A 25,407-nucleotide genomic window follows, 5' to 3' on the forward strand; every position below is an offset into this window, starting at 1 on the left:
CCGGACGTCCTTCGAAGGCAAAACATGAGGCTGCACACACATGGCCCATGTAGTCCCGAACGATGATGCCCACTCCATACCTCCTGGAAACTGGTTTCACCGACACATCCCAGTTGGCCTTGTATGTGTCGTAAGCTGGCGCTGTCCACCGCAGGAAAGGAGCAGGCTCGTTGGGTGCTGTCTCGGCTTGGTCCTCCTGCTGCTCAACAGATTTTTCCCATAGCTGCCATTGTGTCTCTGCCTCTTGTGCCAACGCCTTTGGGTGCTTGAAAAGCCCACCATGTATGACGTCATTTCTTCTCTTCCATATATCCCGAGCAGTACAGGCAAATATTCCCATCTCTTCCGTGGTGCACCTGCAAGACAAAAACTCAAAGATTTCCAGAAATTCGTCCTCCATACAAGCACATTTCTGCAGTGACCTGCGGCTTGTGCTCCATACGTCCTGCGCTGCTGGGCAGACCCAGAGTGCATGGGAAACTGTCTCACTTGCTCTAGTGCAAAAGATACACGTAGCATCCTCCAACACCCTTCTAGCTTTAAGGTTTGCTTTTGTGGGGAGGATATTATTACATGCCCTCCATATGAACATCTTCGTAGCATTAGGCACCCTCAAATCCCATATAGTCTTCCAAATATTTTTGAGCCTCGATTGATTTGAGCCTCCACCACAATTTTCTGCCTTTCTATCGAGCTCCAAATAGTATGCACTTCTCACCGAAAATTCTCCAGAGCTGGTGAACTTCCAAATTAATCTGTCATGCTTGTTATATCTACTCAGTGGCAATCCACTAATTAACTCAGCTTCTTCTTCCCAAAATATCTCCTTGATCAGAGGAATATTCCACCTTGAAGATGACGGCTCAATCAATTCACACACCTTTGCTTCTCTTGAGAGGATTCGGCAAGGAGATTGAATAGAATAAGAAGATGGAGTGGGAATCCATTTGTCTCCCCAAATTGACACTGATTCTCCATTCCCAATACGCCAAATTAAGCCTGCAAAAAATAAATCCTTAGCCGCAAGCATGCTTCTCCAAGCCAAAGACGGTCTACTGCCCACTTTTGCCTCCTTAAGGGTACCATGTGGAAAATACTTGGCCTTTAGAATTTTGGAGGCCAAGCTGTCTGGCTGAGTTATTAATCTCCATAATTGTTTAGCAAGAAGTGCCTTGTTAAAAGCCTGGAGGTCACGGAAGCCTAACCCCCCTTGTGACTTTGCACGACCCATTTTTTCCCAGCTCATCCAATGTATTTTCTTCTCATTCTCCTTATTCCCCCACCAAAATTTCTGCATAATGCCATTGATCTCTTTACATAAGGCTTTTGGGAGCAAAAAGATGTTCATGCTATATGTGGGAATAGCTTGAACTACGGCTTTTAATAAGATCTCTTTTCCAGCTTGTGAGAGGAGCTTCACCGTCCAATCCGTAACCCGTCGCCTGACTCTCTCTGAAATGCTCTGAAATTCTCTAATTCGAGACTTTCCCACTAAAGCTGGAAGTCCCAAATATGTGTCATACCTTTGGGTGACTGGCACCCCTGCCAATCGAATAATAAGATCTTTAACCTCCCTTCGTGTATTCCGACTGAAAAAGATGGACGTTTTATCCCTATTCAGCCGTTGGCCCGAAGCCTCCTCATACCCTTCCAAAATTAATGACAGTCGTTGCCAATCCTGTGCTGTGGCTTTACAAAAAATTAGGCTGTCGTCCGCAAAAAATAGATGATTCAATCGTGGCCCTCTTGGTGATGTAGGAACTCCTCGGAGACATCCATTTTGTTCCGCATGCAATAGTTGAGTACTCAGGGCCTCAGCGCACAAAATAAATAGATATGGGGAGATGGGATCCCCTTGCCGAATACCCCGAGTTGGCTGGATGTTACCTTCTGGATTCCCATTAATGATAATGGAGTACCTCACCGAAGAAATGCACTTCATAATAAGGCCAATCCACTTCTCACCAAAACCCATTTTTCTCATGACCTCCTCCAAAAAACACCATTCTAACCGGTCGTACGCCTTGCTCATGTCTAATTTAAGAGCCATATATCCTACTTTCCCCCACATTCTGGAATGCATAGAATGCATAGTTTCATACGCCGCCAACACGTTATCCGAGATGAGCCTTCCCGGGATAAACGCACTTTGATAGGGAGAAATAATATCATTAAGAATCACCTTCAACCTGTTAGCCAATGTCTTTGAAATAATTTTATATAACACATTACAAAGACTAATAGGTCGAAATTCTGAAACCTTAGAAGGATTATTCTTTTTTGGAATCAGCACAATATGGGTAAGATTTACATCATAATTCAACGTACCCGACTCGAAAATTTTTTTAACAAGAATACATACCTCCTCCCCAACAGTGGGCCAATTGTCATGGTAAAAACAGGCAGGCAAACCATCCGGTCCCGGAGCTTTTTGACCCCCCATTTGATCGATAGCGCCGCAAATTTCCTCCCTTGTGACCTCCCGCTCTAGCTGTTCATTCATGCTTGGAGTAACCCTCCTTTCCAACCCATCAAGACACTCCCTTCGACCCCTTGGATTAGATGTAGAAAATAAATTCCGAAAATAATCCGTGAAGGCTTCGACAATATCCGCAGGTGTGGAGCATAAAATCCCCTCTTCATTTTCAATACGGAGAATTTTATTTTTTTGACGCCTCTGTTTCACACTGGCATGAAAAAATTTTGTGTTTTTATCTCCATTTTTCAACCAGTGTTCTTTTGCCCGTTGTCGCCACTGCAGCTCTTCCTTTTCAATTAATTCATTCACCTCTTGCTGCAACATATGAATTTTCTCTCCCTCCGGTTGAGACTCCACCATTTGTAGGTTCTTTAACTGCTCCGTTTTCTTCTGAATTTGCTGGTCAATCTGCCCTTTCTCTTTAACCTGCCACCGTTTAATTACCCTCTTGCACTTCTCCACTTTTATTGAGAATGATTGCCATGGATTTGGCCCTGGGCTGTTGACGCTCCATACGGACTTTATTAAGTTTTTATTGCTCGGCTGCTTTCCCCATCCAGCTTCATAAAAAAACCTCTTTTCTACTCTCCTTTGGCTACGCATTGCTACATGGAATTGTACAAAAATTGGGGCATGGTCTGAAGATCGATTTGCCAATACCTCCACTTCATAGTTCTGAAATGCTTGCATCCACTTTGGATTGGCTATAGCTCTGTCCAATCTCTCCATAATGAAGTGCCCCTCCTCCCTCTTGTTGCTCCAAGTGAACTTTGGGCCCACAAATCCCAAATCATAGAGTTGGCATGCCTCCATTGCTTGTTGGAAAGCCCTTATCTGCCACCTAGGCCTTTTATTAGCACCTACCTTCTCCGAGTCTGCGAGAATTTCATTGAAATCCCCCACACACATCCACTCATTACATGATAATGAGCGGAGATGCTGGAGGAGGTTCCAAGATTCTTTTCTTTTTGAAACGTCGGGATTGCCATAAAATCCAGTTAAGGTCCAAGGTTGTGCCCCATATTCACTCCTTATTGTAGCATTGATGTGACGGCGGCTGTAGTTTTGGATTTCCACCACTCCATCATCCTTCCAAAAGAGAGCTAGACCACCGCTCTTTCCCACACAGTCAACGACAAAAACGCTTCCAAATCCCAACTGAAATTTTAAACGTTCCACCCGAGAAGCTGTAAGTTTGGTTTCCATAAGGAAAACCAAACTGGGTTTCTTTTCCTTTACCAATCGGCAAAGGTCACGAACTGTCCGGAGGTTCCCAAGCCCCCGGCAGTTCCAACTAAGTATACTCATGGCTCTTGGCGGGGCTGAGCATCAGCCACCGCCATCAAAAATTCAGCATTGCGTTCCCCCTCCATAACCTTCTTTCCTTTTTTCCTTTCTTTTTCCCTTTTTTCTGGATTCCCATCGTCATCTGCATGCCTTTTCCCCAAGGTTAGTGTCCGATCAGCCCTTGCAGTACCATCTCCCTGTTTCTCTCGTGCTCGTTTTTTCCATGAGCGAATTGGCACACTCCTTGGGCCTACCAGCCCATTTTCCACTCTTGGTGAGAGATGGTCATCGCCCACGTGAGAATAAGGCCCAACATTCTCCTTTGTTGGTGAAGAAACTGCATTCCCATAAAAGTCTTCTGATGTGGCCTGATGGGTTTTATGTCCATAATTTCCGTCCGTGTCCAGCATTCCCTTCTCAGCTTGTCTGTTCTGCTCATTCAATCGCATCTTTTCTCCGCATTTCTCTCCCTTTTGCCCCACGTTCTTTCCACATTGAGAAGTAACGGATACATTCCGTAGATTCCCTTGATCACCGAGCGCTTCCTTCTCTGGAATATCTTGCATTAAATGATCACGCTGCCCACCAGGGAAATCACCAGCTACAGCTCCAGGAAAATTAGCGGAATTTAATGAAATCCCACCTTCTTCGCTCCGTGTTTCCTTCCTTTTCTGGCGTCCGTTACTGTCTGAGGTTGAAACTCTCGCCTGCCGGAAAATAGCTGGCCGTGACTCCGATGCAGAGCCATGAAAGCTGTCCTCTTCATGGAAAAACTCATCCTCGCCATAGTTGCCCCTTCTATTATCCGAACGCCTTTTGGGCGAGCCTGCTCGCAACCACGGCCCATACTCCGGTTCCTTTGGTTTTCCATGTTTCCAACGAAGTTCCTCATTCACGCATCCCCCAACTCCATGGCGGATAACCCCACAATGAAAACAAAACTTGGGTACCTTTTCATATTGGAAAGGGATCCACAAAGTTTTATTTTTCAGTTTAAGTATTCTCCCTCTCGGCAAAGGTTTTAGGACGTTCACTTGGACTTTCACACGAAGAAATTCGCCCCAGCCAATGCCATCATCATCTGTGTCGACATCTTCCACAACTCCGATAATTGCTCCCAGTTTAAATCCCATCTCTCTTCCCATACACGACAGTGGTAGCTTATACATACGAACCCAAAACGCCGCCGTGTCAAAATTCATCTCACTTGGTGGCGTGACACCATCATATTCTGCCACCGAAAAAAGTTGACCTTCAAAGATCCATGGACGACCCTCCATAACTCTAATCTTATCCCATTCATGCTCAAAGTCCATCAAAAACGTATTCTCTCCAAGCACCTTGAATTCCAGTGATCCAGTCGGCCTCCACCCTCTTATCAACTTAGCCCTGATGATTCTCTTTCCAATGAATCTGTCAGAGATAAGCTTTCCTACCAGACAATGAGACCCTTTGGCCGTGATCTCTTCCACGTCCTCCTCTGCCACCTCAAGCCCATCTTGTTCTTCTTCCGTCAAAGAAAATTTTCCCCATAAAGCCTCCAACTCCTCAGCCATGCCTCTAGATAGTGCCTCCAATCCCAATACAGACAATAGTGATCCGTAGAATAACCTTCCCACTCACAGACTAGATGAGTTTGTGGTGGAAGAAAATTTGCTTCTCCTCTAGGTTTTCGGAAGCCCTAGAGAGAAAAATCATTGAAAGACAAAGACTTAAGATAACTTTATAGGCATATTCCTGAATAATAAAATTTCAAGAATTGGATTTCCAAGAGATTGCAAGGCACGAAAATTGGCGAAGTCAGCTTTACCTGGTGTAGCAGACTAGAAGGTCCAATGGAAAATATGGGTCCTGTTTGGGGTTTGCTTTCCGGGGATTTGAAAAGTGCTTTCACCAAAGGGTACTGTCTACTTTTTTTAAGTTTGAAAGAAGGGTAGCCGACTAGCCGGCCTTCAAGGAACATTATACTCGTTGGTCAATGGAATTTTCTTTTTCTTTTTTCTATTATTTGTCTTTTCAATTAGACAATTAACTTTGAAGTTGTTGGACTCTAGTTTTTTTCCTTGTTAAAAATAATACAAAAAAACCTCTGATTTTATAAATTCGGGTTAATATATAAGAGAAAATCTCTCTCGCACACTTTGAAAGACATGAATTTTTAGTTTTTCTTTTACTTTTTTTTCCTACTTGGAGAAGCCTCTGTTAGGCCTCGCTCAACAGCCCTACTCGATCCACAGGTCTCTCTCTTTCTCTCGCTAATATTGCAACGGGTATATATGCTAAGCCCACAAACATAGAATATCAGCTTGAGAAAATTAACAATGTGTTATGGGCTCAGAAAAAAAAAAAAAAAAAAAAAGAAGAAGAAAAAAGTGTTATGGGCCAATGACACGCAAAACTAACAACTCGTCTTAAAACAAAGAACAATAAACAAATTTGAGACCAAAAAAAAAAATCCCAACATTTGAGTGTTTCTTATTGAAAACAAGCCATCCTAGCTAAGTGAGTTTATATAGAAAAAAAAACATGTCCAAACCTTACTAGGAAATCAAAATAAAACGAAAGCACCAAGTCGCGTTCGAACAGAAAAAAAAAAAAATCGCTTTCAAACGGAACCTTGCGATGAGAGTTTGCGATCGAATGAGTTTCGATTGACTATGGACCAAATGGCTATATTATCCTCTTATTACTTGATTGATGCTTACAATACAAATTATTCTTATTTATAGGGAAAATGTGGTAGGTGAATATATACAACATAAATAAGATAATAAAATCACAAGGATTTGATTACAATCACACATATACGGAGAATAATCTAATAAGGAAAATATAAACACCATATATATAGGAGAATAATCTAAGGCCTGATCAAGCGTTTAGTTTCACCACATCCCATAATAGATGTGGGCAACGTTCCCACCATCTCTACCCCAGCTTCAAACACAATTCCCATGCCCATGAACAAGTGAGGCTCAATATGGCAATGAAATATCCAGACGCCAGGATTATCTGCCTGAAACCTCAAAGCAGTCCATCCGTATGGATATAAAGGCACCGTATTCTTCATGATTGGATCTTTGAGGTTGTATGTTTCTGGATCTTTTTCCTTATCAAACTTATTCATTCCATAACCTAAAACCCAGAAATCATGGCCGTGCATATGCCAAGGATGTGTCTCGCTATGATTCGGGGTCATGGTGTTTGCATTTTGCAGTATAATATCCACTGTGGTATTGAAACTTATCCTATAAATGGCATTGCTAGATGTGGCATTTACATTGTCGGGACCGGGAGCACTAAATATATCATAATTATGAATGTCATAACTATCCGGAGGTGGGTTTTGATCAAAGGCATCGGTGAAATTTTCTTTTAGTGCAATGAGGTAGGGCGTGTGGGGAAGGACAAGAGATCTGTTATTCAAAGACCAACGGTAATAACCATCAATCAAATTTTGTGTGTTCAGAAGCACAATCACCCTATCTGATATGAGAGGCGGTTTGTGTACAAAGTCATGGTGGGCTTTGATGGCACGACTCTGAGCCAATTGTGAAGCCGTGTCGTTCCAGAGAGGGCCTGTGGTTGGAACCGTTGGAGGGTCTTTATCGGGAGGGTTTGGATAGTAATTGAAGATGGCCAGACCGGTTGGGGTTGAGGGTTCCCGGCTAACCACGTTTGTAGTGATCCAATAGTTTCTTGAAGAATCTTGGTCGGCTTTTACTAACACTGAGTATGTCTCACCAGAATTTATGTATAGATTTTTTGTTTCGAATGGCTCAACATAGTTCCCATCGGCTTCAACAACAGTCATATTATGGCCCTGCATGATAAGTTATATGATCATGAGATTAATTATGCAAAACACATCATAAATAAATAATTGGAGTTTGGGATATGGATCAGGAAATTCAATATTACTTCAATTTCGAAACTCAAAGCTGATAGAGAAGTCAAGCTGCCAATCCTCAGTCTAAAAGCTTCTCCGTAGTGTACGTTTAAACTATAGCGATCATAACATTCTGGATTTCTTTCATTACAAATGTTCGAATCTGAGGTTGGACTTTCATTGAGGAGAGAGCAGTTGAACCTTCCTCTTCCATTTATCAAAAGTGACTGCAAAAATTAATTAAGGAACATCATTAGCAACTTAGCATCAAACTCAATGTCTATGGTTTTGGCACTAATTGGATCTGTTACCTGTGGCTCTTCAACCCAACTGAAGGGTATGGAAGATAAGCCCGTGGCTTGCTCGTAAGTGCTATTATGGTACCAGTCTTTAAGAATGATACTTTCATCTTGCTGATACACAAAGGGCTCACGAACTCTATCAGGTACTGAAACAATAATGAATCCATACAGCCCTGCTGATATTTGCAGTCCATAATGCGCATGGTATAGATATGTTCCCGCCTATATTTTCAAAGTTTCAAAAAAAAAAAAAAAAAAAAAATCCCCAAATTATTAATATACTGAAAATCTGAATGGATCTTTTTGCATGCGTAATTTTAAGAACTTACTCTATCAACTACAAACGTGTATGTGAAGTTATCTCCTGGCATGATTGGACATTGAGTCACCCCTTCAGTTCCATCACTCCAAGGTGTTCCAATCTGCATGCACACACAGACAAACATTAAAACATTAAGAAGAATGGTTCAATGCTAAGTTGAAAAGGTGTACATTAATGGAACAAATGACACCATATTACGTACCTGTCGGATTCCAAGCCAATGGAGTGCAACATTCTCGGTAGGCAAACTGTTGGTAAGATTAACAACGACTGTATCCCCTTGTTGTGCATAGATGGTAGGCCCTGGAGATTTCCCATTGATTGTTATAGCTAGCTTCTTGAAGCAATCGGGAGACTTATAGGCATGCTTGACCTCCCATTCGAGAAAGTGATTTTTTGCCTCAAGGCCCTCAACCCTTTGGACAGTGATTAAAGAAAAGAGATAAAAGGCTAGCAAACACATACAATTTCTAAACTGTAGAGACTCTGCCATGTTTGGAATTCTACTAAATATAAAGCTCGTATGAAATTTCATTACAAGATAGCTCACCTATATATAGGAAGTACTGTATCGTCCAAATTTGAGTCTGGTACATATGAACGGGTAATAAAAATCTAATGCATCTGAGAAAAAGAAAAATGAAAGCTATTTGATCGTGATATGTCGACCACATCGTCATTTTGGCAGTGTGAAGGTATTAATATGAAGTAACCAACTCACATGCACTTTCTCAACACTAGATTTATTTAATATTTAGGTAGAATGTGAACTTTGCACTTGTGGATCACGTGTTAAGAGCATTTAAATTCCAACGGTTTTCATTTGATTTTTCTAAATTTAAGAAATATAACTTCTTTTTTTTATTTTTTTTCTTCTTTATCGAAATATATTCGCAATAGATTCTTTTACATTTCCCTATATCAATTAAATATTATTTTTTACAAAAATATAAATTCTTAATTACCCTCACATGCATTTTTTATGAAATTTCAACACAGTTCCAATACAATGAAAGACAGAGATGATAGAGTTGAGAGAAATATTTTGTATTAAAATAATGAGAAATTATATTTAGCATACTCTTATACGACTATCATACAACTATGATGATGTGGCAGTGAATATCAGTCATTTATTTTATTTTATTTTTTGGGAAAAGTACACTTTACCCCCCCCCCCCAAAAGTTTGGGGCGATTTTCAATTCGACCTCCAATGTTTCAATTTTTGCAATGCACCCTCCCAAACTTGCAAATTTTTTTTAATTCGACCAATTTCATCTCAAAATTCTTATATTGCCCCTAATTTATTATTTTTATTTTTTATAAAAAAAAAATTAAAAAAAAAATATTCGGGGTGGCCATAGCCACCCATTTGGCCATCTGGCCATTTTTGCACCCTCCAATTTTTTTATTTTTATTTTTTTAAATATAAAAGTAAAAAAAATTATGGGCAATATGAGAATTTTGGAATGAAATTGGTCGAATTGAAAAAAATTTCCAAGTTTGGGGGGGGGGGGGGGGGGGAGGGGAGTGTATTGCAAAAATTGAAACATTAGAGGTCGAATTAAAAATCGCCCCAAACTTTTGGGGGGGTAAAATATACTTTTCCCTTATTTTTTTACAAGCCCTTAGTGATTCAAAGGTTGATTTTTACTGGTACATCATCATAATTGTATAGCAATCATATATATGAGATTATATTAAATAGCACTAGTCTAAAACAATAGTTATGAAAATGATAGGAAAGCTCTTTTAATTTCTACACATTCGGTAGAATTATAGTACTATTTCCAATGCTTAGGAAAACAATAAGGCATATGTCGTGCATAAGTTTTTGTGATTTTTATTGACATTTTTCCTATATGAAGGGAAGCTAGGGGGTAATGTGTATTACACATGTTAATTTAATTCATAGAAGGAAATTTATTGGTGTAATGTTATTCTTAACACCAATCATTTCATATTAGTTGACATGACGTATTTGAAGAAGATGACACTTTTCTTCTTTTCCTTTTTAAATAGCTAACATGTCACGTCAACTAATATGAAAAGTAACATTACATTGTCATACCCTAATTATTGTTATATCAAAAACTTTCGTTACACTATTAAGGGTGATGGTTCAATAGCCAAAGGAAATTCTCAAGTGGTTAGGGCATATACTAGGGTGTGGGTTCGAATTTTCACAATGTAAAATCTTCACATATGCTCGATTAGTATTAGTCACCTTGGATTCTCATTGATGTCCTGGTGGGGCTGGGTCAGGCTATGGCTCAGTTAGACTTGAGAGAGCACATGCGGTTCCCAATGTCTACGCTCCTCTTGTGTGGCTCCCAGCAGGTAGATGCTCATATGGTCACGCCCAAATAAGATAGCCACAATTAGTCTCTCCAGCCTACCCTTTTTAATTATTAAAAAAAAAAAAAAAACAAAAAGACTTTCGTTACAATCTCGATCCATTCATGTTTTGATATATCATATATGATATTCACCAGATTTAACAATTTTTTACACACTTTTAGTCACATCAGTCGTTTTTTAATTAGTCATGGCCGTGAGACTGGGATCTTCTGCATCAAATACCTTTTGAGATCATGTTAGCTGATAACAACTCGGCCACCAATCAATTATAGGATCCAACAATTTACGATTTTTTTTTTTTTTTTTTTTTTTTTGATTGCCAAGACAAGTCATGTACCATTTGAAATTTTTATGAGTTAATGATAAACATCAAACAAAAATCATATAGGTAAGAGCTAGTAATATTTATCAAACAAAAACCATATAATAAACATTACTGATATATTGCACTATTCATAATATATATATTAAACAATATTATCTAATTTCACAAAGCCGTATGCAAGTATATTATATTATTGAATTTTGAAAATGATTCTTACATGTATAAGTACGTATAGAATCTATTAACATTATGGAATCAGTTTATGAATCAACCTTAAATTTCCTAAAACTCATGCCATTGAAGCAATGTCTGTTTCATATGAAATTTCAAGTTTGCAGGTGTATCGTCCAAATTTGAGTTAGGTACACGTATGAACGGCTAATAAAAATCTAATGCATCTGTGAAAAAACGAAAAAAATGATAGCTATTCGATCGTGATTAATTTGTCGATCCCACATCGTCATTTTGGCAGTGTGAAGGTAGTATTAATATGAAGAAGTTGGTTCCTAGGCTGACAGGTATACTCAACAATAGATTTATTTAATATTAAGGTCGAAGGGTGTTGAACTTTGAGCTTGTGGATCACATGTTACGTGTATTACGTGTGTTACTTCTAAGAAAGAAATTTATTGGATTATTGTTATTCTTTAACGCCCCATCGGCAAATCCAAACAACACCTAGAATCCAATCAACACCGAGTCCTGATTCACAGCACACGGCTGTGCAATTTTTTTAAAAAAAAATTAAAAAAAAAAAAAATTTGAGCATGCCGCTTGCTGTTTTGATTCACCAATCAACACCTAGAAGGAAGGTTAAATAGGTGAAATCACAATATAGTGCATGCGGAATTTAAAAATTAACAAACACAACCAAACTCAATTTTGCAGCATATTAGAGAATAAAAATTTCTGCAGCAGAGAAATAACACCAAACCACAAAATATCAATCACAACATAATCAATACACGTTACTAAATGTTTTAATAACATGCCACTTTACTATATTTGATAACGTGTCAAATTTAATACGTTACTAATTTGAAAAATGAAAAAATAAAATATAATATAATAAAAAAAATCAAAATTTGAAAACTGTAGTAATGTGTCAAATTTGACACGTTACTAAATGGTAACGTGTCAAATTTGATACGTTACTAATTCGAAAACTTAAAAAAAATAAAAATAAAAATAATAATAATAATAATTATTATTATAATTATAATTTAAAAAAATTAAAAATAAAAATTCAAAAACTTTAGCAGGTCAACTTTGACACATTACTAATTCAAAAACTTTTAAAAAAATAATAATAATAAAAATTAAAATATAAAAATTCGAAAACTTTAGTAATGTGTTAAAATTGACATATTACTAAATGGTAACATGTCACGCGCTGGTCCCTCTTTTTCTCTTTTTCTTTCTTCTTCCCTCTTTTTTCTTCCTCCCAGCTGCACTTTTTGTTTCTTCTTCTCTTTTCCTTCTAGTAGCTTAGCCATTTTCTCTCACGCTCTCCGTCATTTTCTCTCACGCCCTTTGGCCGTCACTCTCTCTCCCTAGGGTAGTACTCCAGCCGCCATACCTTCTGCATCTCCGTCGATCTCCTCTCCTCAGGTATACATATGCATTAATCTATTGATTATGTTGTTGATTTAATTGATCGATTTCTGTTATATTGACTGATTGTTGAGGAAAATTTATGGGTTAGTAACATAGTATGTATGAATGATTTTCAATTATACCCAGTTAATGATTTAGCCAAAATCCAAAAAAAAATTCAAAGCTTAAGCTGTAAACCGAAAAAAAATTTATCTATAGTATTTGGGTTGCTCCAAATTCGGTTTTAAATGCTACCCATGAGAATACAGTGCCCTTTTTGGGATACCCATTGTGGGGTGAATTTAAGAGTTATTTCCAATTAGTTTGCTTGGTTTGATGATGAAAGATGTGTATTTGACTATTTGTTTGATGGTGTTGGCTGGTGGCCGAGGACTTGGAAGTTTATAGGGAGAATATCCGTTGCGTGCATTATCATCCTCTTGAGTTTACACGTGGTGTGGATTCTTGAGTGAAGCTATGTGGTTGAGAACACGCATATATAGACCCAAACAACTCACAATTATGGCTGTTAAGTGTGCGAAGCGTCTCGCGAGCAAGCTCGGGCTCGGCTTGCATAAGCTCGGCTCATGTTCGACTCGAATATTAAATGAATTGTTTCGTGAATACGAATCTTGGCTTGAATATTAAATGAAGCTAGCTCGACTCGACTCGGCTAAGCTCGTGAGCAGCTCGTATAAGGCTCGAATTGGTAGTTATTCACATAATTCCTCATATTAATATTAAAAATTGATGATTTTTTTTTTTTTTTTTTATAATAGCATCATTTTATTATAAAATGATGTATATCATTTCTCTTCGAAACCAAGTGCCTTGTTGTATTGACTCGAGCTCCATACTTCGCTAGCCAGACTAAGCAAATGCTTATATGCAAGCTAGCTTCTTAAGCCGTTTAAGAGTACTTGAAGTTTAAATTTATAATAAAAAAATAAATTAATAAATTAAATATAAGAGCCAGCTCGTGAATTGGCTCGGCTCGGCTCGATTTATTATGAGTTCGAGTTCGAGCTCGATTTTTTGGCTCGTCCTTAAGCTCGGCTCGAGCTCGAGCTCAAGTAAAATTTAAACAAGCCGAGCCCAAACAAGGAAAGCTTGCTCAAGCTCAGCTCGTTTACACTCCTACTCACGATGGCTCATCCTTGATGGGCTAAAGCATTTTTGTTTGTTTATTTGTTATAGCCAAGTGAAAGCAAACAACACAAATTATTGGATTTGGACAAAGAAGAGGGGGCAGGAGAAGAAAAAAAAAATTAATTTTTTATACTTTAGTAATGTGTCAAACTTGACACGTTACTAAAGTTTTTTAACGTGTCAGAAATTGACACTAGTAACATTCAAATTAGTAATACACCGCACACATTACTAACATTTAGTAATGTGTCAAGCCTATTGACACATTACTAAAGCGTCATTACTAATCAAAAGGTATTTTGTAGTGCCTAGATCCTTGGACATAAATCTATGGTTCTTTAGTTTTGGATTGAAGTTTTGATTGCTTTATGAAGGATGGATGATTCTAAATTTTTTGTTCTCGATTAGGACAGTGTTAAGATGCATGTTAGGGCCATCGATTGTGGAAACAAAAGAATTTTAGAGTGGTTCAGTGTTATACACATGTATACGCTGACCAATAGGAATTGCCCTAAGGGCTATACTATCCTCTTATTACATGATTGGTGCTTACAATACAAATTATTCTTATTTATAAGGAAAATGTGGTAGGTGAATACAATATAAATAAGATAATAAAATCACAAGAATTTGATTACAATCACACATATATGGAGAATAATCTAATAAGGAAAATATAAACCCCATATATATAGGAAACATATTATAATTAGAATCTAAGGCTTGATCAAGCGTTTAGTTTCACCACATCCCATAATAGACGTGGGCAACGTTCCCACCATCTCTACCCCAGCTTCAAACACAATTCCCATGCCCATGAACAAGTGAGGCTCAATATGGCAATGAAATATCCAGACACCAGGATTATCCACCCGAAACCTCAAAGCAGTCCATCCGTATGGATATAAAGGCACCGTATTCTTCATGATTGGATCATCGAGGTTGTACGTTGCTGGATCTTTTTCCTTATCAAACTTATTCATTCCATAACCTAAAACCCAGAAATCATGGCCGTGCATATGCCAAGGATGTGTCTCGCTATGATTCGGGATCATGGTGTTTGCATTTTGCAGTATAATATCCACTGTGGTATTGAAACTTATCCTATAAATGGCATTGCTAGATGTGGCATTTACATTGTCGGGAACACTAAATATATCATAATTATGAATGTCATAACTATCCGGAGGTGGGTTTTGATCAAAGGCATCGATGAAATTTTCTTTTAGTGCAATGAGGTAGGGCGTGTGGGGAAGGACAAGAGATCTGTTATTCAAAGACCAACGGTGATAACCATCAATCAAATTTTGTGTGTTCAGAAGCACAATCACCCTATCCGATCTGGGCGGCGGTTTGTCTACAAAGTCGTGGTGGGCTTTGATGGCACGACTCTGAGCCAATTGTGAAGCTGTATCGTTCCAGAGAGGGCCTGTGGTTGGAACCGTTGGAGGGTCTTTATCGGGAGGGTTTGGATAGTAATTGAAGATGGCCAGACCGGTTGGGGTTGAGGGTTCCCGGCTAACCACGTTTGTAGTGATCCAATAGTTTCTTGAAGAATCTTGGTCGGCTTTTACTAACACTGAGTATGTCTCACCAGAATTTATGTATAGGTTTTTTGTTTCGAATGGCTCAACATAGTTCCCATCGGCTTCAACAACAGTCATATTATGGCCCTGCACGAGCAGTTATATGATCATGAGATTAATTATGCAAAACACATCATAATTAAATAATTGGAGTTTGTGATTTGGATCAAGAAATTCAATACTTCAATTTCAAAGCTTAGAGCTGATAGAGAAGTCAAGCTGCCGATTCTCAGTCTATAAGTTTGTCCATGGACTACTGTTAAATTATAAGGAGAACAGTCGGGATTTGTTCCATTGCAAGTATTCGAATCTAAGCTTGGTGTATTGAGGAGATCAGAGCAGTTGAACCTTCCTCTTCCATTTATCAAAAGTGACTGAAAAGAAAATTAAAGAACATTATTAGCATCAAACTCAATGTCTCGTTTTGCCCATAACAGTACTTTTGGCAATATGGTTTCGTAGACTAAAAGTGCAATTTTTTATAGTAAATTGCAGAAAATGTCTCGTTTGAAAGAGCGTTTTAAAAAAATTATAATTTGAAAATGAAGAAAAAGCATGTGATTTTATCAAAAACTAAGCTGCACATTTTAATATCAATATCGCTACTTTTTAAATTTCACTTTTTTAAATTGTAAATCCAACCCGTTATATATAAGCTGTGAATGACTTACTTGTGGCTCTCCAACCCAACGGTAGTCTATGGAAGATAAGCCCGTGGCTTGCTCGTAAGTGCTAGCATGGTACCAATCATTGAGAATGATGCTTCGATCATGATCATACACAAAGGGCTCAGGAACTCCATCAGGTACTGAAACAATAATGAATCCATACAGCCCTGCTGATATTTGCAGTCCATAATGCGCATGGTATAGATATGTTCCCGCCTATATTTTCGAAGTTGAAAAAAAAAATCCCCAAATTATTAATACTGAAAATCTGAATGGATCTTTTTGCATGCGTAATTTTAAGAACTTACCCTATCAACTACAAACTTGTATGTGAAGGTATCTCCTGGCATGATTGGACATTGAGTCACCCCTTCAGTTCCATCACTCCAAGGTGTTCCAATCTGCATGCCAACACAGACAAACATTAAAATAAGAAAATGGTTCAATGCTTAGTTGAACATTAACGGAACAAATGACACTATTACCCGTCGGATTCCATGCCAATGGAGTGCAACATTCTCGGTGGGCAAACTGTTGGTAAGATTAACAACGATTGTATCCCCTTGTTGTGCATAGATGGTAGGCCCTGGAGATTCCCCGTTGATTGTCATTGCTAGTTTCTTGAAGCAATCGGGAGACTTATAGGCATACTTGACCTCCCATTGGGAAAAGTTATTTTTTGCCGCACTGTCGGGAGATTTATACTTAAAGGTAGCAAACGTATAAGCATATGCATACTTATATGCATACAGACGGACAGTTATTAAGGAAATGAGAAAAAAGGCAAGCAAAAACATACAACTTCTAAATGGTAGAGTCTCTACCATGTTTGGAATTCTACAAAAGCTCGTATATATGATATTTCATTACAAGATTGCTCACCTATATATAGGAATTAGTACTGTGTAGTCATACTTTGAGTCTGGTACGTATGAACGTGTAATAAAAATCTAATGCATCTGAGAAAAAGAAAAATGAAAGCTATTCGATCGTGATATGCCGACCACATCGTTATTTTGGCAGTGTGAAGGTATTAATATGAAGTAGCCGACAGCTCCCATGCAGTTACTCAACACTAGATTTATTTAATATTGAACTTTGCATTTTTGACATTTTTCCTATATGTAGGGGATGAAAATGGGTTATAAGAAAGCTAGTGGGAATGCTCCACCGAAAGGAAGGGGTTATGGGTACTACATGTGTTAATTCATAGAAGGAAATTTATTGAACTAATGTTATTCTTAACACTTGTCATTTCACATTGGTTGATATGACACATTAATTGAAGTACCTGACACTTTTTTTTGGAATAAGATCATCTCCAGTCCAATGGACTAGAAAATATCCAATTCATAGCTAAGATTGATTTTTAAAAATTCTAAAGATACAAATAGGACACATATCTACTAATTAAAAATAGTAATAAAATATTATTTTCAATTTAAATAAAAATAAAATATTAAATATTAAGGGGTAGCCGGTCTCGGCCTCCCCCAGGCCCAACGGGGGTGGTCCGGCCACCCCCGAGGGCCAAACATAATTTTTTTTTTTTTTTTTTCTTTTTAGATTTGGCCATTGGGGGTGGCCGTACCACCCCCAAGGGCCATGGGGTGGCTTCGGCCACCCCAGCCCCAAACTGGGGTGGTCCGGTCACCCCAATTTTTTTCTAGTTTAACTAGCAGCTATAATAAAGCACCAAATAATGAACTCTCTAAATTATATATATTATTTTTTTCTAATACATATTATCATGTGGAGTACTATATTCATCAGATTTAACAGTTTTTTTTTTCACACTTTGAGTCTGAGAACATCTCAGCTAATAACAACTCGGACACCAATTATAGGATCCAACAATTTATGACATTTTTTGTTTTTTTTTGGTTTAGATTACCAAGACTAGACAAGTACGTACTATTTGAATTTTTTGTGCAACTTGATTCTCCGTTAATTTCTTTATGAGTTAATGATAAATATCAAACAAAAATCATATAGGTAAGAGTAATTATAAAGTTTTGAAGACCAATATAATAAACATTATATATATATATATATATAGCATTATTCATACTATAATAAACATTATTTGCTAATTTCACAAAGCTGTATGCAAGTATATATATTATATTGTTGAGTTTTGAAAATGATTCTTACATTTATAAGTACGTAGAATCTATTAACATTATGGAATCAGTTTATGAACCAAGCTTAAATTTCCTAAAACGCATGCCATTGAAGCAATATTGTCCGTTTCATATGAAATTTCAAGTTTGCAAGTGCATATTGTGTCGTCCAAATTTGAGTCAGGTACGTATGAACGGCTAATAAAAATCTAATGCATCTGTGAAAAAGAAAAATGAAAGCTATTCGATCGTAATTTGTCGATCCCACATCGTCATTTTGGCAGTGTGAAGGTATTAATATGAAGAAGTTGGCTCATAGGTGTACAGTTAACAGTAGATTTACTTAATATATATTAAGGTCTCGAAAAGGGTGTTGAACTTTGAGTGTACGTGGATCACATGTTACGTGTATTACGTACGTACGTGTCTCAATTCTAAGAAGGAAATTTATTGGATTAATGTTATTCTCTTAAAGTCAATTTCACATTGGCTGACCTAACATATTTAAAAATTATAGCCCAAAAATCCAAATAACACCTAAAGGGGGGTTAAATAGGTGAAATCACAATATAGTGCATACGGAATTTAAAAATTAACAAACACAACCAAACTCAATTCTGCAGCAAAAAAATAATGCCAAACCACAAAATATCAATCACAATACATTCAACACAAGAATCTGGGTGACAAAGTTGAAACTCTTTGAACACCTCAAAAGTAAAACCATTATATGTAGGGGCGGAACCACCCCTGGCCTTGGAGGGTCCCCAGCCCCCCTAAGCCAAGGGGTGGTCCCCCAAAAAAATAAATAAATAAATACTGTTAAAAATTGGCTTTTGACCCCCCACCCCCCAACCCCACAATTTTTTTTTTAATTTTTTTTTTTTAATTTTACCCTCAAAACTTAATATTCTAGTTCCTCCCTTGACTATATGGTAGCTAACCTAGAAAATCAACCCACTATAGAAGAGTAAAAATTAAATTACAAGATATTTATACTTACAAAACCTTTGTAAAAGACAATTCTTGTACTAAGCAAACGACTTGCTTGCTCGCTACCACAGTAATTCTCCTACAACCTCTGGACAATTCTTCTCCTTGATCTTCTTTATTGGAACTCCAATAGACTTCAATTGTCGTTAATGAACAGTTATAGTTTACAACAAAGATTCTAAGCGAGAAGCAATTGAAAGCACAAAAATATGAGTTTTCTCTATTAGCACATGAAGGAATAACCTCTCTCTTTTTGGATATACTCCCAAAAGTCATGCTCCAAAAGCCCTTAAATAGAAATGAGAAAGTAGCCCTAAAATCATAAACTCAGTTACACTAAAATTGCAGATTTCTAGTGCTCGTTCGTACGAGATTACAAACAAGCTATTCTGTCAAAAGCTCATCTGCTGCTCGTCTGGATGAGATTATGAGATTGAAAATGAGGCATTCTATGGAACACTCGTATGCAAACTCATCTAGATGAGTTTGCAGTCAAGCAATAATGTCCAGAACTTCAATCTTATTCTCACAGTCCAGTTTTACCCGGTAAACATTGAAATTGAATTTTTTTTTTTTATGAAATACAAAGTTGTCGCATTTTTAGTCATATTTCCAACGTTACCAAGTTTGCTTCAATCAGAGCTTGGAATAAAAAGTTATGAGCACTTTAGTCTGACTAGGTCAATATTGACAACATACACAGACTTGAATAAATTTGTGTTGCATCAACTTTTTCGGCGACTTAACCCTAGGCTAAAACTTACAACGAAATATGTTTTGATATGGAATTTGCCAACACTAAATGCTTAAAAATTCGTCTTTTGACAATTCGGTGACAAAACTCAATTACAACAAAATGCTCAAGTCAAAAACTAAAAAACCCAAAACCCAAAACCCAACATATATAAACATATTAAACCACAAATTAGGCTTAGATGAAGTTAAGAGTCTAACCTGTTCTCTAAAACATGAACAAACTATTAAACTTATAATTAATTAGATGAGTACAACACCTAAAATATTGCCCTGCATATCTTTCCTTAAAACTACCTCAACTATTATGTAAACTACTTATTATCCCATTTCAAATATTAAAAAAATAAAATAAACTAAAAAATAAAATAAAATAAAATAATAATAATAATAATAAATTAAAAAATTAAATAAAAAAATAAAAAATAAAAAAAGAAGAGAAAAGAAACTGCAATATAAATGCAGTTAATTCAATTCTGCTTACATGTGAAAACACACGCACAATTTGAAGAAATCTTATCCATGCCATCTCATCTATTATCCCTGGAAACTAGATAGTTGAGTTTGAGTGAATTAAACCACCTACACTCAAAACACAGGTTCTCTCTCATTTATCAAAACACACACACACACAAGTTCTCTCACTCACCAAAGCACACGTTCTCCTTCATTCAGCAAAACACACGCAACAGACATCAACTCACTGCATTCTCTTCCAAACTTCTCTCAAAAGAAAATCGTAGAGAACCAAATTTATTGATCAAAAGTAAGTATTCATGGAACTATTATTTCCTTTTGTTTCTTTTTGTTCTTTAGATCCATCAATTGATTTATTTACGAACATTTCTTTTAATTATCATAGAAGAGTAATTAATTGAATTGTACAAGAAACCTTGTTAAAGGCCGAAGCGTATAGTGTAGGGTTTCACTATAAGTATTTGGCTCATTAGCGTCCAGATTATTAGTGGCGATTCACACAAGTCACCGCTATAGATCATCATTAGTGTTTGCTCGCCGCTAATTAGCAAGATACTGATTTCATATGCTTAGGGTATACCAGATTTTAATTAAAGAGTTTAAGAGTGCAACATCAGATTTTGAAAATAAAAATATAAGATTAATAGGACACTCTTCATGAAGTTTTTGTTGAGAACCTAATGCATGCATTTAATGATGTTCTTATTTTAAATACTCATAAGAAATTATATGGATTACCTAGTTGATGAAATCATGTGTTGTGTTTGTATGAGGAAATTGTGGGTAACATTTTGTCAACTATATATTGTTGTTCATTTTTAAAAAGGAAATTTTGTCATGAAATTTGCAGAAACTTTTATGACATAATTAAATGCCATGTGCTAAATGGCCCTTTAACCTTTTGAATATTAAAAATCATTTAAAATAAAAATACTTTTTTATCTTAATTAAAATTAGCACTAATAATGGATTAAGTTAACTGTAAATTAATGCTCTTCTTTCTAAGAGGTATTTCGAGATAAACATGCGCAGAGAGGGCGAACAATAATGGAAGGGGAGTGAGGCTAATTAAAGTCAAAGTTTGTTCTGCTGTCATCATGAGTTTCAAACTCATCATTGGTATATATTCACCAGATTTAACAATTTTTTACACACTTTTAACAGCATCATGTCATTTTTTATTGGAATAGTAATAAGAAATTATTGATTTGAAATAAAAGTAAAATGAGATTTGATTTTTTTTGTGAGAAATTAAAGTTGTTTAGTAATAAAAAAATAAATAAAAAAAGTTGACGTGGGAAAGTTTAGCAGTCATTAATTTTTGTTTTCATTTTTTTTTTAAGAAAAAATACCAATTTAAAGTTTGTAAGATATTTTTATAAATGTAACAGTACTCTTAAATAAATATTTCTTGGTACGTAGGACACTTAAAGGGGCCCTTTGGTTTTCCTTTCCTACCATGCATTTTCAACCAACCAAAAGTGAGAAACACCATATCTTCCCTTCTTCCATCTTTTTCCTCCTTCCCACTTCCTTCCGGCCCACATGATTGTGTTGTAGTTGGGCAGTCATTATTGTAAAGCATTAGTGTGCCATCAATTCCAGTCATATATATTGTTGTAAAGCATTAGTGTGCCATCAATTCTATTAATAATACTATCCATTTGATTACTCCTTGACACTTCAATTTCCCATTCAGTTGATTAATGTAAAAACTATTTGATGATATTGTTTCTAGTGTTACCCATGCAGTAAGTAATTAGCTTTAATTTACATATATTTCATATATAATGGTCATACGCTTTTAATTTACTAATAAGTACTACTATATTTCTGATTTTTCTCGCTACAAAAAAAACCCTTAAAAAAAATCATTTGAATAGTGACGTTTGGCAAATATAAAAAAACATAGGGTCGAGATTTAGGAATAATGATGTTTACTGTTGAAACACCACTGATTGAAGGTTTTTTTTTATCTCTGCAGCACATCTTCCTATATATGATCAGTAGCCATCTTACAAGGAGAATAGTTTCGGTGCAAGTTGCTAATCCAAAGCTAAGTCAACCTCACCATGGATTAAGCTATACCCCTTGATCACATGCAAACTTCTCTTATACGCTTCATTTAGTATTGATCATTGTATATATAGATGTACCCAAGGAAAAGCTAGCTATAACAAACTTTCGATTTTCTTCAAAGATTTCACACATGGTTCAACAAAATCCTTCAAAGAGTTCACACATGCATGATTGATTGGAAAACTTCTATTTTTCTCTCAAGTTTATTTCATCATTGAAAATAAAGAGGATGGTTGCTTACTCTACGAACTAGAAAGCACATGGCCGGTTAATCCAAAGTTTAAGGTCATTATTTTAAAGATGTAGTTTGAGTGACTTCAACATCAACATGCATATATGATTGGTTCCTTTCAAGAAACTGTTACTTGGAATATAATCTAGAATCCACTCAACAAAAATGCCTAAATAACATATATATATATATGTTCCTTTTTTCAAATCTACTCAACCATTCTTTAACATCAAGGAAAAACTATTTGGAAAACTTTACTTTTGGTGTCCAGCCACATGTGCCACAAGCTAGGTTTATCTTCAACTAAACTCCCCCCATATTAATCACTGACCTAAAAATATATACTTTAACATGTTATGTAGCTCAAAACATGGTGCATCAAACTATTAATCCAGAAAGGCATATAATACATATATAATAACATGTTGGTGCATTCATTGACCTCACATTATGTACCTCTAACTCTATTCTGCAATATATGTATATAATCAATTCCTTTTCATTTGTTTCCTTTTGATCTTAATGTGTGATCATCAACTATTCACGCAAAGAAGGGTTTTACCGTATCTTACTATAATGTCTAGCTAGCTTGCACTTGCATTCATATACGTACTTGGTGTACGTTTTTCTTCATTATTCATCGATCCTCTACATATATAAAGAAACCCACCACAAAGATATGACCCTTGAATCCTCAATCCTCAATTATGGGGATGATCAGCACCAATCTATTCGTTATACTAATAGTCTTCTCTGCAACAACCTTCTCCACAGTCGTTTCGAAAAAATCCTCAACCGACATAACCTGGTGGTGCAAGAAAACCCCACATCCCGAACCATGCAACTACTTCATGGGGCACAGCCGCCACCGTTTTGCGCCGAAACACAGATCTGATTTCCGAAAAATGGCGGTGCAAGTGGCCATCGATCAAGCCCTAAATGCACAACGACATGCGCTGCAGCAAGGCAGAAATCTTGAGAACAAGTGCCAGAAAGCCGCGTTTTCAGATTGTTTGAAACTCTACGACAACACCATTAGCCAACTAAACCGCACCCTCCAAGGCCTAGGTGGCACCAAACGGAGCTGCACCGACTTTGATGCGCAAACGTGGCTCAGCACGGCCCTCACAAACATAGAGACATGCCGAGCGGGTTCCTTGGAATTAAATGTTTCGGACACTATAGTCCCGACCATGTCAAATAATGTATCCGAGCTTATTAGCAATGTTCTAGCCATTAATGGGGTATATCTAGACGAGCAAAGCAAAAATCATGAATATGGGTTCCCAAGCTGGGTGTCGAAGCAAGGAAGAAAGCTGCTGCAGTCTTCGTCGTCTTCGATTAAGGCAAATCTTGTGGTAGCAAAAGATGGTTCGGGGAATTATCGAACGGTCCAATCAGCTATTAATGCTGCGGCGAGGAGGAGGAGCATGACGAGGTTTATTATACACGTGAAGAGAGGGGTTTATAGGGAGAATATTGAGGTTGCCATCAATAACAACAATATTATCTTGGTTGGTGATGGCATGAGGAATACGATTATCACCAGCAGCCGGAGCGTTGGAGGAGGATTCACCACCTATAGCTCTGCCACTGCCGGTCAGAAATTAATAATTTATCCATAATTTTTTTCATATTTTTTTACAAATTTAACAAATCAATTATTTGATTTATATATGATGAGACAAAAAAAAATATTTAGACCAATTATTTCTCTTATATACAGGCATTGATGGGCTTCACTTCATGGCTCGTGACATTACATTCAGCAACATGGCCGGCCCGCAAAAGGGTCAGGCGGTCGCCCTCCGCTCCGCCTCGGACCTCTCGGTCTTCTACCGGTGCGCCTTCCAAGGCTACCAAGACACCCTGATGGTCCACTCCCAGCGCCAATTCTACAGAGAGTGCTACATCTACGGCACCGTGGACTTCATTTTCGGCAACGCCGCGGTGGTTTTCCAAAATTGCATTATATATGTGAGGAGGCCACTGAAGGGCCAAGTCAACGTGATCACGGCCCAAGGCAGAAATGACCCGTACCAAAACACCGGGATTTCGATCCACAATTCTCAAGTACGGGCCGCGCCCGACCTAAAGCCCGTGACCCGGGCATTCAAAACCTACTTGGGCCGGCCTTGGATGGAATATTCTCGAACAGTTTTTCTCCAAACTTATCTCGACAGCTTGGTGAGTCCGGTGGGCTGGCTGGCGTGGAACAGATCTAAATTTGCTCTTAGCACTTTGTATTACGGGGAGTACAAGAATTTTGGACCGGCTTCGTCTACCAAAAACAGAGTGAAATGGGCTGGATTTCATGCCATAACGAGCCCAAATGTGGCTTCGCCGTTCACCGTTGGGAGTCTTATTGCAGGGACCTCATGGTTGCCGGCCACCGGTGTGCCGTTCACGTCCGGCCTATGATCGTGTCCTATAATTAATGCCATTTATTTATTTGGAAGTTAAATATTTTTTTTTTTTTTTGTTTTAATATTGGATTTTTTGTAAATTATAATACATTCTTTGATAATTGTATTATTCCATAATTGTACAGACAGATGTGGTAAGAGCTACACCAACACAAGTATTAGATTGACTTTTTCAATGTCAACGCCCACATTACATATCACGACAGCTGCAAATCTTGTAGATCAAGAAAGGGGATAGTTTAACTTAAAAAAGAAAAAGAAAGAGGATAATTTATATTATAACTTAGTGAGCATTTAGCCATTACTTCAATAAATATATATAAAAATCAGTAATGAATTTCTCCAAAAAGAAAAGATAC

At 37.2% G+C, this 25,407-nt stretch overlaps 3 protein-coding genes across 3 annotated transcripts; 1 reads left to right on the plus strand and 2 right to left on the minus strand.

Moving 5' to 3' along the window:
- Window positions 1-6,501: 6,501 nt before the first annotated feature.
- On the minus strand, window positions 6,502-8,772 carry LOC132182010 (L-ascorbate oxidase-like). Its single transcript, XM_059595223.2, has 5 exons — window positions 8,482-8,772; window positions 8,287-8,379; window positions 7,967-8,179; window positions 7,688-7,882; window positions 6,502-7,589 (listed from the first exon to the last, which is right to left on the minus strand). The coding sequence occupies exons 1-5, from the start codon at window positions 8,770-8,772 to the stop codon at window positions 6,627-6,629; spliced, it is 1,755 nt and encodes a 584-aa protein (XP_059451206.2). The 3' UTR covers window positions 6,502-6,626.
- A 5,655-nt stretch (window positions 8,773-14,427) lies between these two features.
- LOC132182012 (L-ascorbate oxidase-like) lies at window positions 14,428-16,792 on the minus strand. The gene is made up of 5 exons (XM_088516823.1): window positions 16,451-16,792; window positions 16,274-16,366; window positions 15,969-16,181; window positions 15,480-15,671; window positions 14,428-15,384 (listed from the first exon to the last, which is right to left on the minus strand). Exons 1-5 carry the CDS (start codon window positions 16,790-16,792, stop codon window positions 14,428-14,430), a joined length of 1,797 nt encoding a protein of 598 aa, XP_088372949.1.
- Window positions 16,793-23,329: 6,537 nt separating this feature from the next.
- Window positions 23,330-25,043, plus strand: LOC132183181 (putative pectinesterase/pectinesterase inhibitor 59). The gene is made up of 2 exons (XM_059596587.2): window positions 23,330-24,221; window positions 24,349-25,043. Exons 1-2 carry the CDS (start codon window positions 23,330-23,332, stop codon window positions 25,041-25,043), a joined length of 1,587 nt encoding a protein of 528 aa, XP_059452570.2.
- The last annotated feature ends 364 nt before the right edge of the window (window positions 25,044-25,407 follow it).

This window comes from Corylus avellana, chromosome 5, assembly GCF_965113065.1.
Source record: "Corylus avellana chromosome 5, dhCorAvel1.hap1.2, whole genome shotgun sequence".
In the NCBI taxonomy this organism is placed as follows: Eukaryota; Viridiplantae; Streptophyta; class Magnoliopsida; order Fagales; family Betulaceae; genus Corylus; species Corylus avellana.